The sequence below is a fragment of the Anomalospiza imberbis genome, chromosome 1 (assembly GCF_031753505.1).
Source record: "Anomalospiza imberbis isolate Cuckoo-Finch-1a 21T00152 chromosome 1, ASM3175350v1, whole genome shotgun sequence".
Classification (NCBI taxonomy): domain Eukaryota; kingdom Metazoa; phylum Chordata; class Aves; order Passeriformes; family Viduidae; genus Anomalospiza; species Anomalospiza imberbis.
Window position 1 is genome coordinate 52,455,480 of NC_089681.1, and position 13,102 is coordinate 52,468,581.

General features: G+C 36.6%; 1 protein-coding gene across 12 annotated transcripts in view; it reads right to left on the reverse strand.

Moving 5' to 3' along the window:
* Positions 1-13,102, reverse strand: part of PIEZO2 (piezo type mechanosensitive ion channel component 2) — a 287,266-nt gene that overhangs the window by 224,535 nt on the left and 49,629 nt on the right. For all 12 annotated transcript variants that reach the window (XM_068192503.1, XM_068192518.1, XM_068192513.1 and 9 more), the window contains exon 2: positions 12,075-12,170. In XM_068192503.1, coding sequence (XP_068048604.1) covers positions 12,075-12,170 — 96 coding nt within the window. The remainder of the gene's footprint in view (positions 1-12,074; positions 12,171-13,102) is intronic.

Consider the following 13,102-nt stretch of genomic DNA (forward strand, 5'->3'; position numbering starts at 1 on the left):
GCTTTCTATGAAGGCACATTTTATTCTTCTGTGTTGACAAAAAAGCCTACTCAATTTAAAGTATTTGTGGCATCTCACTCTCAACATAATGTCAGTGAGCTGCAATTGAAATAGCAGGATAAGCCCTCACACACAAATCATTAGAAAGAAAAAAGAAAACCTTCCAAAACCTTTTGTCCTCTGTCAGATCAGTGATATTTGTGGGGGCCTTTAAAAGCCCTTTGAAATGTCCACATCCTAAATATTTGATGGAGAACTTCTTGCCTACTGTCAGTTAGGTGCTGCTCTTGGCATGGAAAGAGAAATGAATCAACATCTTGTTCCTGCCTTCTGCTCCACATACACATGGTCTCCCCCCTCCCAGCCCTGAGCAGCCTGCTGAACACTATTTATTTATTTGATGAAAAAAATCCAACTCACATTACTGTCATTCAAATATAAACAGTAGTGACAAAAGCCATTTAATGAAAAATTTAATCCAAGCTTTGTGAGAGTTTATAAATGAGCAGTTTTCTTGCTGACAATTCAGCCCCTGTGATTGCAACTCCAGACAGCTTGCATATGTTTCAGACAATAGAGATAGCAGGAGGAGGGGACATTCTTCTTACACCTACCGGTTGCCAATGATTTGAAAACCTTCCTTGTCAGTTGTGCCTCTGTTGGTGACCAGTACTGCAAAAACCAAGGAAATTAAAAGAAGCACCTTCCAGTCAGATGATGGATAGATGTGCCCTACAGGCACTAGAAGCAAGATTATTTAAGATCCAGGACGATTTTAAATGTTTGTTCAAACTTAAATGATTCCATGATAACAGCATCTCCATATTCCTGTCTTCAGGAATGGGTTCCAAGTCCAGCGTTTGTTCTTCACCCATAAAGGCATGACAAGTCCTTGGGCTGAGTGGAGCACCACGTCTACACAAACTACATAGACATTTGTCTAGATGTGCTTGAAGATGCCAGGGCCTGTATCATTGCAGCACCAAAAGATTTCTAAGAACAATCAGAAATACAACTGGTGAACAATCAAGACTTTGCTACCTAGTTCTACTGTAACTCTTGAATCTTTTGGGGAAAAAAAAAACCAAACAGTTCATAAACAGTGTTTATGCGTCACACCCTCCTAGTTTCTTGTTCAGCCACTTAGCAAGGGTAGTTCTGTGCTTGTGAAAGGAACAAAGCAGTTGGAGCACAGATCAGTCTACTAGGTGACAACAAAAAAGACCTGTTAAATCACACAACTAACAAGTGGAAAGGAAGGTAGATGATTTCAAGAGAATGAAAGAAAAATACAAGGATGAAGTATTCTTATAGTGGAGACTGTCTCTGAGGCTCACTGTGACATGAAAGTACAGTGCTGATCTGCAAAGAATTAACACCAATCTAGATTTCTACTTTAGTCTTCCCAAATTCCTGGGGATGCAAACTCTGGATTCAAATCCATAATAGACACAGGAGCATCCACAGGAAGTCAGGTTTAGCTATGACATCTGATAAAAGAGGCCTAATATCTACCAATTACTGTGCTCTAAAGGCAGTATTCTTTTCTGTCATAATAAGTTCCTGTCAAAAGTACATACTTTTCCATGTGTGAGGATGAAATTCACAGTATTCACAGTAAAAGAAAATAAAATCCATGCTTAGCACTTAACTTGAGGAGCAGATCTCTTGCTGACAAGAACCTATTTGAAATAAGATTGAATGAGAAGAGAAAACACAGAAAAAAAATAAATTATTTATGAATTTTAAAGAAATAGTGTCTACCTCAGTGGACAAATTCTGGTACTTCCAGAGAGTAATTCATAGCAAAAAGCTAGTGCCAAGACACTGCAATGAGAAGTCAAGCTAATGCCATCACCTGCCTTGCTGTCTAATACAGTCCAAGGTTCACTTCTTAATGCTTCTTCAGACTTCATCCGCTGTAGTAGATTCAGGATGTAACTCACTGTAGTGTGACTGCCTTAAAACAAGGCAATAGAATTGGAGTGAATGGGAACAGCTGCAGTGCTTTTGAAAAACTACACTGATTTTATTGGAATTTCTCTCACCTACAGGTCAGCCATAACAATAAAAAAAATGTACCTAATAGCTTACTGGATTTTTGTATCCTTCCCGTAAGAAAGCATGATAAACTTGGTTGTTTAACATACAGGAGTATGAGAGATGAGAATAGGGAGGCCCAAAATGTGTTTTATATTCTTCTTACCCTTTCGTCTTCCAAACCAAATCATAATCCTCTAGACAATATACAGTTCTGACTGCTGAACACTTGAGAACAGTTCTGATGACCACAGTAATGCTCCAAATCTTCCAACACTGTCCATCTCCATAACCAAACCACCAGACAGTTTCAAGTCAGCAACTCTTAATTCAGTCTAATATAAAATAAAACAAATAACCCTCCCCAAACTACTCAAAACATGGACAGAAAACCTCAACAAACCATCTGACTCTTACCATTTATATACAGGTTTTCTGGAGACGTTGGGCAAGTGATTTCAGTAATGTGGGTTTGGAGGCATCGGCTGGGTTATTCTACTTCCCATCGTCACAGGATATATTCTGGTTCATAAAAGCATTATATCCCACTTTGAAGTTAGATGGGTCTCTAGGCTCACTCTGTTCATTAGAAGCCTGAAACCTAGAAAACTATCTCTGGTTCACCATGAATACACGGTTTCTAGATGGTGTGCCAGCAACCCCATTTAACCCAAAAAGTCCTCCTTCTCCTCAAATCCAAATCCAAAATGACGATTTTCCTCTGCAGACTGAAAAAGTAGGAAATCTATTTTAAGATATATGAGATGCATTGTTTTTTTGCTTACTTGCGTACATTAGCATCAGCTTCTTGGGACTCAATCTGAATTGACCTTACCAAAGTACTATCTAGGTTGCTTAGCACAACTCCGTTTTAGAACAGACATTTTCATTTAATCTCTTTTTTCCAGTAGCTTCAAGATATTTATTTATTCTTCTCTTATGAATATACTCCAAAATTTGAAAAAATATAAGTTCACAGGAGTTCATATCACAGGAGTTCACATGCAAGAGCATTTCCCCTTATTTTCTGTATTTGAGCTAATATTTTCATTCTTCAATTTAGGGTATCACACTCAGATTTAGGAGGGAGATTATGCAGTTTTTAAAACTTTAACATTTAAACTCCTTGGGTCTGACTTCTTCTTCACATACAGTAGGTTTTCTTTTTCCAACCTCTTTCCCAGGTGGTACTTTAGCCTTTGTCTCCGTGTTTAATAGCATTTCCCCGATTCAAAACTGAAGCACAGAATCCTGTCTAAAATTCTGAGCATACCCATATGATATTTAATTCCTACTTCATACTTACTTTTAATTATTTTATATTCATATAGATAAACACTATTTTATTCCTTGTTTCAGTTTCCTTGGAAGTGTTTAACTCAGCTTGACTTCTGGCAAATTCTATTTCATCTGACCACTTCTGACCTCTAAGATTATTCCCCTTTTACTCATTCCCTTCAAACTCTGTTTATTCTTAATGTTGTTAGTCAGTAACTTAGGTCTGGACTTCACTACTAAAAGCCACCCGTGCTTGAGATGGGAGTTCTAGAAAGACCATTGTATTTTTTTACTAGGAAAATGTCACCACATCCAAATGCTTGAGCTCTTCAGTCACTATCTAGTTTCTCTAAACTTACATTGCACTTCAGGTTAAGAAAACCTTAAAGATTATTTTCTGTTAATTTTGGATCATAAGAATAGTGATGACTAACTCTCTCTGACGTCCATAGTCCCTCCAAACCCAATTTTAAAATAACACTGACTCTTCACAAGTCAGTAATTGTTTAAGAAGTTGTTTGCCCCAGGGAAATATTTGGCTGTATGGTTATTAGGATCATTCATCCTCTAATTTATAATAGACCATAAGAATTGCATGTTGATTTTCTCCTCTAGTATTATCTGAATCTGGCCAAGATCTTATCAACCTCTTAAGTTCTTCCTGAAACGTAATTTTGACTTTTAAATTACACTAGTGTAGAAGCAGATTCAAAAATATCCCTACAATCTCTCTCCAATCTACTTGCTCATTGACAGAGCTAAAAAGCTACAGCTCTGTAAACATTTTCAATTCCCTTTTAACTCTGTATAACACAGCTTTCAACAGAGCTCAATCAAGAGGTCTCAGAATTGTTGCAACAAAACTTTGCTGCTTCAAGGGCTGGTCCATTCCCGCTGCAGGGAAAATAGGACGGGAGTAGGTTCCTGCCTTGGATGGAAGGTCATGCGTCCTGTTCTGTAGGAATGCACATAAAATTACCAAATTATGCCAACGAACCAAAAAAGAAAAAAAAAAGGCTCATTGAAACAAAAAAAAAAAAAAAAATAGAAGCATAACACTTCTCTAATAATTTCCATACATAGCACACTAAAAAGAACAAAGAGCAAAGAACAAAGGCAATTTAATATGGAGAAATTAATGCTTCAGGACAAAGAAGAGAGAACAAATTCTTGATGTTTGGCTGTCCTGGCACATCCAGCAACACCCTCTTTCCATCATAATCTGTTGCCTGACTAATCAGAACTAGGATTACTGGTCTACATGAAGGACATTCAATCATATTACACATTCTAAGATGCTGCTATTTTCATATGATTTTGTACAACACATTTTCATAAGTTCATTATTTAACTCAATTTAAAAACATGACATGAGGTCATTCTGTGTTTAAAATCCTTTCACAACCACAGTAAGCCTACATCAGATCCCAAATTTGAGAATGTGAGCACATTCAGGAAAGTGCTTTTGTCAGTGTTCAACATCTCAGCTGGGTTCTAAACTGCATTTTCTGTGCTTGTCTCATTCAAACTCATGGCAGAAATTTCTACTTGCACTTTAGTGGCAATAGATAGGAGGACTGCTAGCTCACAGCAAACTCCCCTAATCTACCATGCTGTTTCTCCATTACATTCCCATTTCTGCACTATTTCACCTTCCAAATACAACAATAATAAAAGTTTTATTTTGCACATCCTTCCTGGAAAGGAATAAAATTGACTAATTTTCAATTATTTTTAAAAAGTAGAACAGGAAGGGCAGCTAGAAAAGTAACCTTCAGAAGCTCTATAAAGTAAAATTGGTATTATTATGTGCTGCATGTAGCTTAATGAATTGGAGGAGGGGGAAGCAAGAACATGTTCAAACTAATTGCCACAAATGAAAATTCCTTATTTGCACATCTAAATTACTTTTCTATGTAATAAATTTGAATTTACTTATACTTTAGGATAAAAAGGAAGCTTGGTTTTGGATCTATCTCTTTAGTCATAGTTAGAGTTAAACTAAACAAAGTTAATTAAATTATGGCATGTTTAGTCTGAAGCTGACTATCACCAGGGTAGGGGATAGGCTCAGGATCAACGTGAAATATTAAAAAAAACTGAAGAGATCACTTTCAGGTCAACTGAAATTGAATTTTTTCTTTCCCTAAAACAAATGCTATTTATTACATCAGCAGATATATTGCTTTAAAATAAATAAAATAATACAAAATATAATGCAGCTATAAAAGTGTTCATTTCAACAATGAAAACGGTTTGTGATAGTGTGAGCCTTCCTTAAATTAGCTTTTTCTTGTATAATTTAGGATTTCCACCTCTATCTAAAAAATCCCACACCAGTCTAATTCCAAACACCTTATTTTAAAAGCCTGTGAAGAATTTTTGCCCTTTTTACCAAGACTCACTTCCCTTCTCTATATTTGAATCTTTCCAAAGACTCATGTCATCAATAAACACACAAAAGAAAGTCCAAATCAAATAGTTAATTGCAAGTTAAAAAATTTTCTAGTTATTTTGTCCTCCTGACTTCTGTAGTCTTGCCCCAGCTCTGATGGCTCTGCTTAAAGTCTTCAATCAACACGCTGCTGACTTTCTGACTTACCTGGATCCAAAAACATTGCCAGCACTCATATAAAATATGACAATGATAATGGGTGACACGTTGTCTAATCAACCTCTTACTGGGAATCCCTGCTTACAGTCTAGTGTGTGAAAGCCAAAAAGTGAAACAGCTCAGGCACTGGAGTGTCCATTCTTAGAGTGGAGCTCCCATTTGGGAGCAGCATTACGAGGCGGTGAGAAAGCCATAAGTATTTGTTATCACACACAACTTAAGACAGATATAAGATTCTTGTACCCAACACTGTCAGTCCAATGCTTCTTGTGAGTTCACTCTCTCTTTGTTGAAGGGGGCTCTAATTCATCTCATAAGAAAATGTTTTGGTCATAAGTAGTGAGAAAGCACACAGTACCAATAACAGAAATGTTCACGGGCTCTTAAGATGCAAGAGCATTTGTGAAAGTGGTTAATGTAAAGATATGGCTCCATTTTCACTCTCACACTGCTAAAATTTCCAAAAACAGGTACTTCTTATTGGACTTGGCCCACTGATTATGAATAATGCACTCCACTCTTCACTCCCAAGAGAATATCTTATAATGTTGGGAGTGGAGAAACACAGCTGAGATGCAGTGTTCTAAGTCAAAGGATGTTTATGTAGCAGCCTGGCACATCTCCATAAGAAAACATGTGCCCAGTCCAGTAGAAATCCCATTTGTTATTGCTCAACAGCACTTTCTAACTTATAAAATTATCTTTATACTGATGCTTTGGGCTAGTACAAAGAAACTCAGACGTTTTGAAGACATTCCTAAGAGTTCTCCCACCCCATTTAATCAGCATTTCTATTACTGCCCAAAGTACTTTCAATTGATCTCCTTAGGAAAACAGGTAATAAATCATTTCCCAAGAAAGTAACAAATCATCTTTGTGGTTATGCAGGTAAAAAGTGGGTGAAACTCTTCTCCTAATCACATAAACCTAAATTTAAATTGACCATAGAGTATCAGAAATATACCAAAGAATAGGTCAAAACTCAAGTTGTACTCCCCAAAACCATGAAGACTTTTTATTGAAATATATGTTTTAAACATGGTTTAAAACATATCCCTTCTCTTTGCAACCAATTAATAAATTTTAATTTATAATGAGATCAGCATATTACTGTGTCTATGGTGTGTTAATGTCCAATGTCCATTCTGGCAGACATGACTGAAAACTCTTTTGAAGAAGGAAAATGCAGTGTACAGCTCATCAACACTATGAGAAATAAGTGAACAGGTACAGGTTCTGCCTCTTGCAGGGGTGACTAGGGTTTCAATCACACACCTCAGATGCATGAAATGCATCTCTATTTTGCTGCACCTTCAGACGGTGCAGCCAGGTGGGCAGATCCTCTATCTGAAGTAGTCTAACTGCGATGCCCCAATAGTAATGTACTAATTATGGGTGATATAAGCATTATGAGCAAAAGAGTCATGAACTCCAACCGCTTGAGCTAAAAATATCTCCTTGGACAGATGTAGCAATAGACTTGTAAGCTTAAGATACACATTCAATTGAATTTCTGTTCAAAGCAAGCAACAAAAACTACGCAAACGAGTCTTCCCAACATCAAAATCTGTATTTCTAACCTAGAATTGCTTTCTGTATGCAGATAATTTAAAAAAAAAAAACAGAATGTTTAGCCCCAAATTAGCTACATTATTTGTGTTTCCATCCAATCCTGTTAATAACATTGTTGTTAAGAAAATTATTAGAACTGGCTTAAATAGAAAAGATCAAAAAGTTTAAGAATCTTTTTCAGGGCTGATGAGAGAGGGTAATTTTGTTAAACTCTCAAAACTGGTGATTTGGTTTCTTTGGTTTGAGTTTTTCAGGTTATTTTTAGGTGCTTTCTGCATACCCACCTTGGGCAGCAGTTCATTCTGTAGCTCAGGACATTTTGAAAAGCTAAAGCTGAAGCTCTGTCAGAGCAGGTGATTTAGTAATATAGAAAGTACCCTTTTCTTGTCTACTAAAACCCATTCAACTGTGATTTTTTCAGTGCAAGAGTTTACAATTAAGGGGTTAACCATATTTTTTCTCTTTCATGAGTATCACATAAAAATTTTCACTTAAGCTTCTTATTTTGTCCGGAAGTCTTAATACCTTGCAGCCCAGATAAGGTCTAAAATTATGCTTCTAATTTAAGCTATTTGGACTCACTGGAAGCTTCAATGGTCAATTCTGAGGACTACCATTAGGACCCATCTTCTGTTCAGTAAATATATAGGTTTACCCAATTCCTGCCTTGCACATCTAAATCAGATGACTCAAGTTAGGTGCTTAAAGTGTGAATCAGATGACTCAAGTTAGGTGCTTAGTGTGAAATTCAAAAAACTGAGTGCAGATGAATGTAGAAAGACTGCTAGTAAAACAGATGCATTGTAGAATCGATGAGTGCACACATCATTCTCACAGGCATTCGTTCTCACACAAAACTCAAAATCATGTTGGTATAAAGTTTTTTCCCATATTCACTTGGATCAATTCTGTCCTGAAAACCCTTCAGCTATATTTGGTGATCGAAATTTGTTACTGTAACCCTTCTGTATCATACAATTCTGTGCAGATTATTGCAAATCACAAACGCTTTAATATCTGCAAAACAAATTCCATTGTTCCATTTCTTTGCCATTGTTTCAGCCACACTCAGAATAATGCTGAATTAACATTTTTAATTATAGTTCATCATTTTATCAATTTACGCATTTTTAAAACAGCATTTTTATTGCTCTAAGTGCTGTGACAAGTTCGTTTTTTCCAACAGAGATACAAGTTTTGTCATCCTGAGCAGTGAATTAATTCAGAAGCAAACCCATTCTTTTTGCCACTAACATAAGCAGACTGACCAAAACTTAGTCCCTGTGTGAAATTAACTGATTCCCTCCCTCATTTTTTTAAAATTTATATCATGACTGGCTACAGAGTCTCATTAATCAAAAAATATGAAATTAAATAAGGTAAAATAAAACTTATCTAAATGTAAACTCACCTCTCTTACTGGGAAAAAAAAAGACACATAAAAGAGGTATTAGTACAGCTAAATGAGCCATTTGCCTAAGACTGGACCAATCTATGTTGTCATGTTTTATTATTTCTATAAAAACAGCATGTACAAGCCTTTATTAAGGATGAAGACATAACTGCAGTAGACATCAGACACAAAGGAAAAAAATATCACTAATATAAACAATCTCACAATCAAATAAATTAGAAACTAGGCTGTTGCACAATTTACTGTGTATTTGTCAGCTCCAGAGAAATAGGTAGCAAATCAGTTACTGATTTTAGAGATAATTCATATTGAAAAATTACTGCTGAAATCACAGGGTTTCACTACACATTCAATGAGGTAAATGCCTCAAAAACTGTTCCCATTAGCAACCCTTGAAAAATTGGTCAAGTTGTAAGTTACTCCTGAAGACAAGAAGATGTTATTTGCAATGAATGTGTCTTACACAGATGTCCCTGTCTATGTTCCATAGGTTAATTTTAAGATGCTGACAGGTGAAATACCAACTTCTTTTGAAGTATAGGAGACAAATCTTTCTGTTAGGATTGAAACTAATACATGGAACATAGGCAGAGACACAGACAGTGACATATGTCTTCATGTTTAAGGATTAATATTACTTTATCTTAGTAATTACCCTTTTTAATAAGATTGAATATTTAAGGGGACAAGAAGGAAAAAAAAATTACTCATTAATCTTTAAACATCATCTGAACTATTTGAGGGAGTATAATAATGTTTCTCTAGTGTTTCTAACCTTTTAAGTTTCTGTCAGAATTTAAGTTAATCTAGACTGACATCATCAATTTCAGAATAATTTCTAATTCTATGTCCTGTAGAACCCTTAAGCTTGGTGGAGAGAAGCTTCATAAGTTTACTAACTGTAAAGTGCAAGGTGACAAACTGGGAAAACAGATGAAAGTGCAAGAAACAGTAAAATTGGTCAGAGATTTTGTCTGAAGAGCTGAATGTGTCAGGAGATAATGAGGAAAGAAAAAATTAATGGAAAGCCAGAAAGTTCAAAATAATTAAAAAAACCTAATCAAAACAAACAGAATTTCAGGAAAAAAAAATCTGAGTGACAGAAGTTATAGGGGAAAAATACAAGCAAAGTACATAAACATAGACTTGGTTTGGTTTTGGGGATTTTTATAGTAAAGTTTAATTTATTTATTTTTTGACTCTGATTTACTGGTGGTTTGGCTGGTTTTAGCTGAAATATTTAAATATTTTCTCTTTCTTTTCCATCTTCTGGTCACAAAAAAAATCCCCAAAACAACAACCCTCAACAGTTTCTAGAAAGATAGACCTACACACACATGCACACAATTTAGAAATGTGACATGGACAGTGGGCAAAGTGGGTACACTCAGAAATACTAAATTTATATAAGAAATTAATTCAGACAAACACATCATACATAACATGACATTCAGGTAAGGTGCAATGCACTGTGATACACAATACGGGGAAACTATCCAAAGTCCTAAGAAAGCATTTTCCTTTGAGGAGAGATTACCATCAGTGATGCAAACTAGATTACTCTATTAAGTCACACAGGAATTAGTCCCAATCAAATAGACTTTTTTATACTCTAAAAGAAGAGAATTTGTATATCTTTCCACTCTCACTCTTGGCATCTAGAAAATGGCTCTGTTTATCCTGTCAAACACTTCTCCTAGCACACACAAAAGGGGCAGCAAAAGTAAAACACACAAAACCAATAGGGTAATTGCATATTATCTGCAATAAAATATTGCAGCAGCTGCAACCAAATTCCCAATGAGTGTTTCCCTCCCAATTCATACCTTCAGCACCTTTAAGAGAAACTCTTAACTCACAGCTGGACATTTACTGATGCTTTATGCTTACATTGTCCTTGCAATATTCCCTGTAAAAATGACTGACAGCCTCACCAAGAGTGGGATTTCCCACTTTTTATGCTTGCTTAATTTTTTTTTCAGGTCTGTTTTTCCTGGTTCCACTGGCTACTGACACAAACAACATAAACTGAGCCCACCCAATTGGTACAGATCTCCACCACAAAACAGGAACACCTGACCTACACCTAAAGACAGGCTGGAAGAGCTGGGATTGTTCAGACTGGAGAAGAGAAGGCTCCAGGGAAAACTCATTGCAGGCTTCCAGTACTCAGAAGAAGGCTTATAAAAAGGAGGGAGAGGGACTTTTTATGCAGGTTGATAGTGACAGGACAATGGCAGTGGTTTTAAACTGAAAGAGGGCACGTTCAGATGAGATATTAGGAAGAGATTCTTTACTCAGAAGGTGGTGAAACACTGAAACAGAGTGTCCAGAGAAGTTGTGAATATCCCATTCCTGAAAGTGCTCAAGGCCAGGTTGGATGGGGCGTTGAGCAACCTAATCTAGTGAGTGACATCCCTGCCCATGGAACCATATGATCTTTAAGGTCCTTTCCAGCCCTAAGCATTGTATGATTTTATACCAATCAAAGCTTTGTAATTTAAAATATATAAACCATTTGTAGGCCTGTAGCGAACCCCTTTCCTCTCCCATTACAGCAGAATGTAAATACCTCTTTGAGAAGTATTACATTCTTGCTATAGACAAGGCAGAATGGCACAACTCTGTATGCGATACGTAAGTGCTTGAATGTTTGATGCAGTTATTTGTCATCTCTAACAGCAAGCCCTTCAAATTATTTTTGCTAAAGCAGTAGTATAATGCCAGGATGACAGTTGTTTAAATAAGGACCTACAATACAACTGAATGAAAAATCTGGTATCAAATTTAATTCCCATCATTAACTACCAATTCAGACCTAGAGCACAATCTATGACAGGATGGCTTTGGGAGGGTTCTGAAAACTCATTTTTCACCCAGACCACATCAGTATTCCAAAGGAAATAAGGCCATAAAATGTCCACTAGAGCTATCAGACAGCCTTGATGCAATTTGGGGCAAGCATGGTTGGAAGTCCTTGGGCACCAAAGCCAGCATATCATGAAACGACGGCGTCAGGGAACTTACAGTATGTATTAAAAGTCAGATCACTTAATGAGGAGGAAACACTCAGGTCTTCACCTTCTACCACACCAAAGTTTTTGCATGTACTCTGTGCACCACAGACTCTGAAGAATGAAGCAATGAACTTCTTACCTTGCATGGTTGCTTTTGTGGGTTCTGAAAACAGAGGAATGAGCAGGAGGTAGATGAGGTAGACAAAGGAGAGCCCATTGTAACGGAAAGCACAGGCTGCAATGAGAGAAAAGAAAAACAACATAATGTTTAATTGGCCTAATAAAATCAAATTCAGTGGCACAAAGCATTTCCCACTTGAGTTTACAACTGACCTTGTCAAATTTTGACCACGTATTTAAACAATTTTTCAAAGGTATTCAAGTTTAAGCATAAAATAAATCTTAGAATCAAAGGTTAGGTCAGGTTGGAAGGAACCAAAGTGGGTCATCTGGCCCAACCTCCCTGCTCAAGCAGAGTCATCCCAGAGCACACTGCACAAGATTGTATCAAGAGGGTTCATCAGTAACCCCAGTGAGGGAGACTTGTATCAATGAAGTCTTCCCAGCTATATCCAAAACAACCTGGTTTTGGAATACAGATACATCTTTAGCCCTGCCAGAAACATGTATTCCAAAAGAAAAGACGTTTCTCCAGACACAACTTCCTGAAATAGCATGGAAACAATAGTGGGAATGAGCTAACAAGTTATGCATTAATTGGTCCTCATCCTCAACCAATCTGCCCACTTTGATTATAAAACAAAACTGCAAAGGCTTTGTATTTAGCAAATCCATATAAAAGCTACAACTTTTGTTTACCAAACTAGTCAATGTTTTGAAAAACTGATTTGATTTCCCTAATAACCTTGACAGAAAACTCTGGGTATGCACTCCACATCTGCAGGTTGGCCAAGAAGCATGTGAAATGCATGGGTGCCTAGCAAGCAGGAAGAGTAAGAAGCACCAAATATTTTCTATTTCTGAACTGATATGATTCCACTGTCAGCCTTAAAAATTACTGTCAAGGACTAAAAAATTCACCAAAGCTTGATAGAGGGTTTTTCTGAGTGAAATCCAGAATCCTTAAGAGCAGCTTCTCATTTTCCTGTAAGAATTGCTCTTGTCACTTACTAAACTTTCCTTATAGCCACAGCCTTTAAAGGCCAA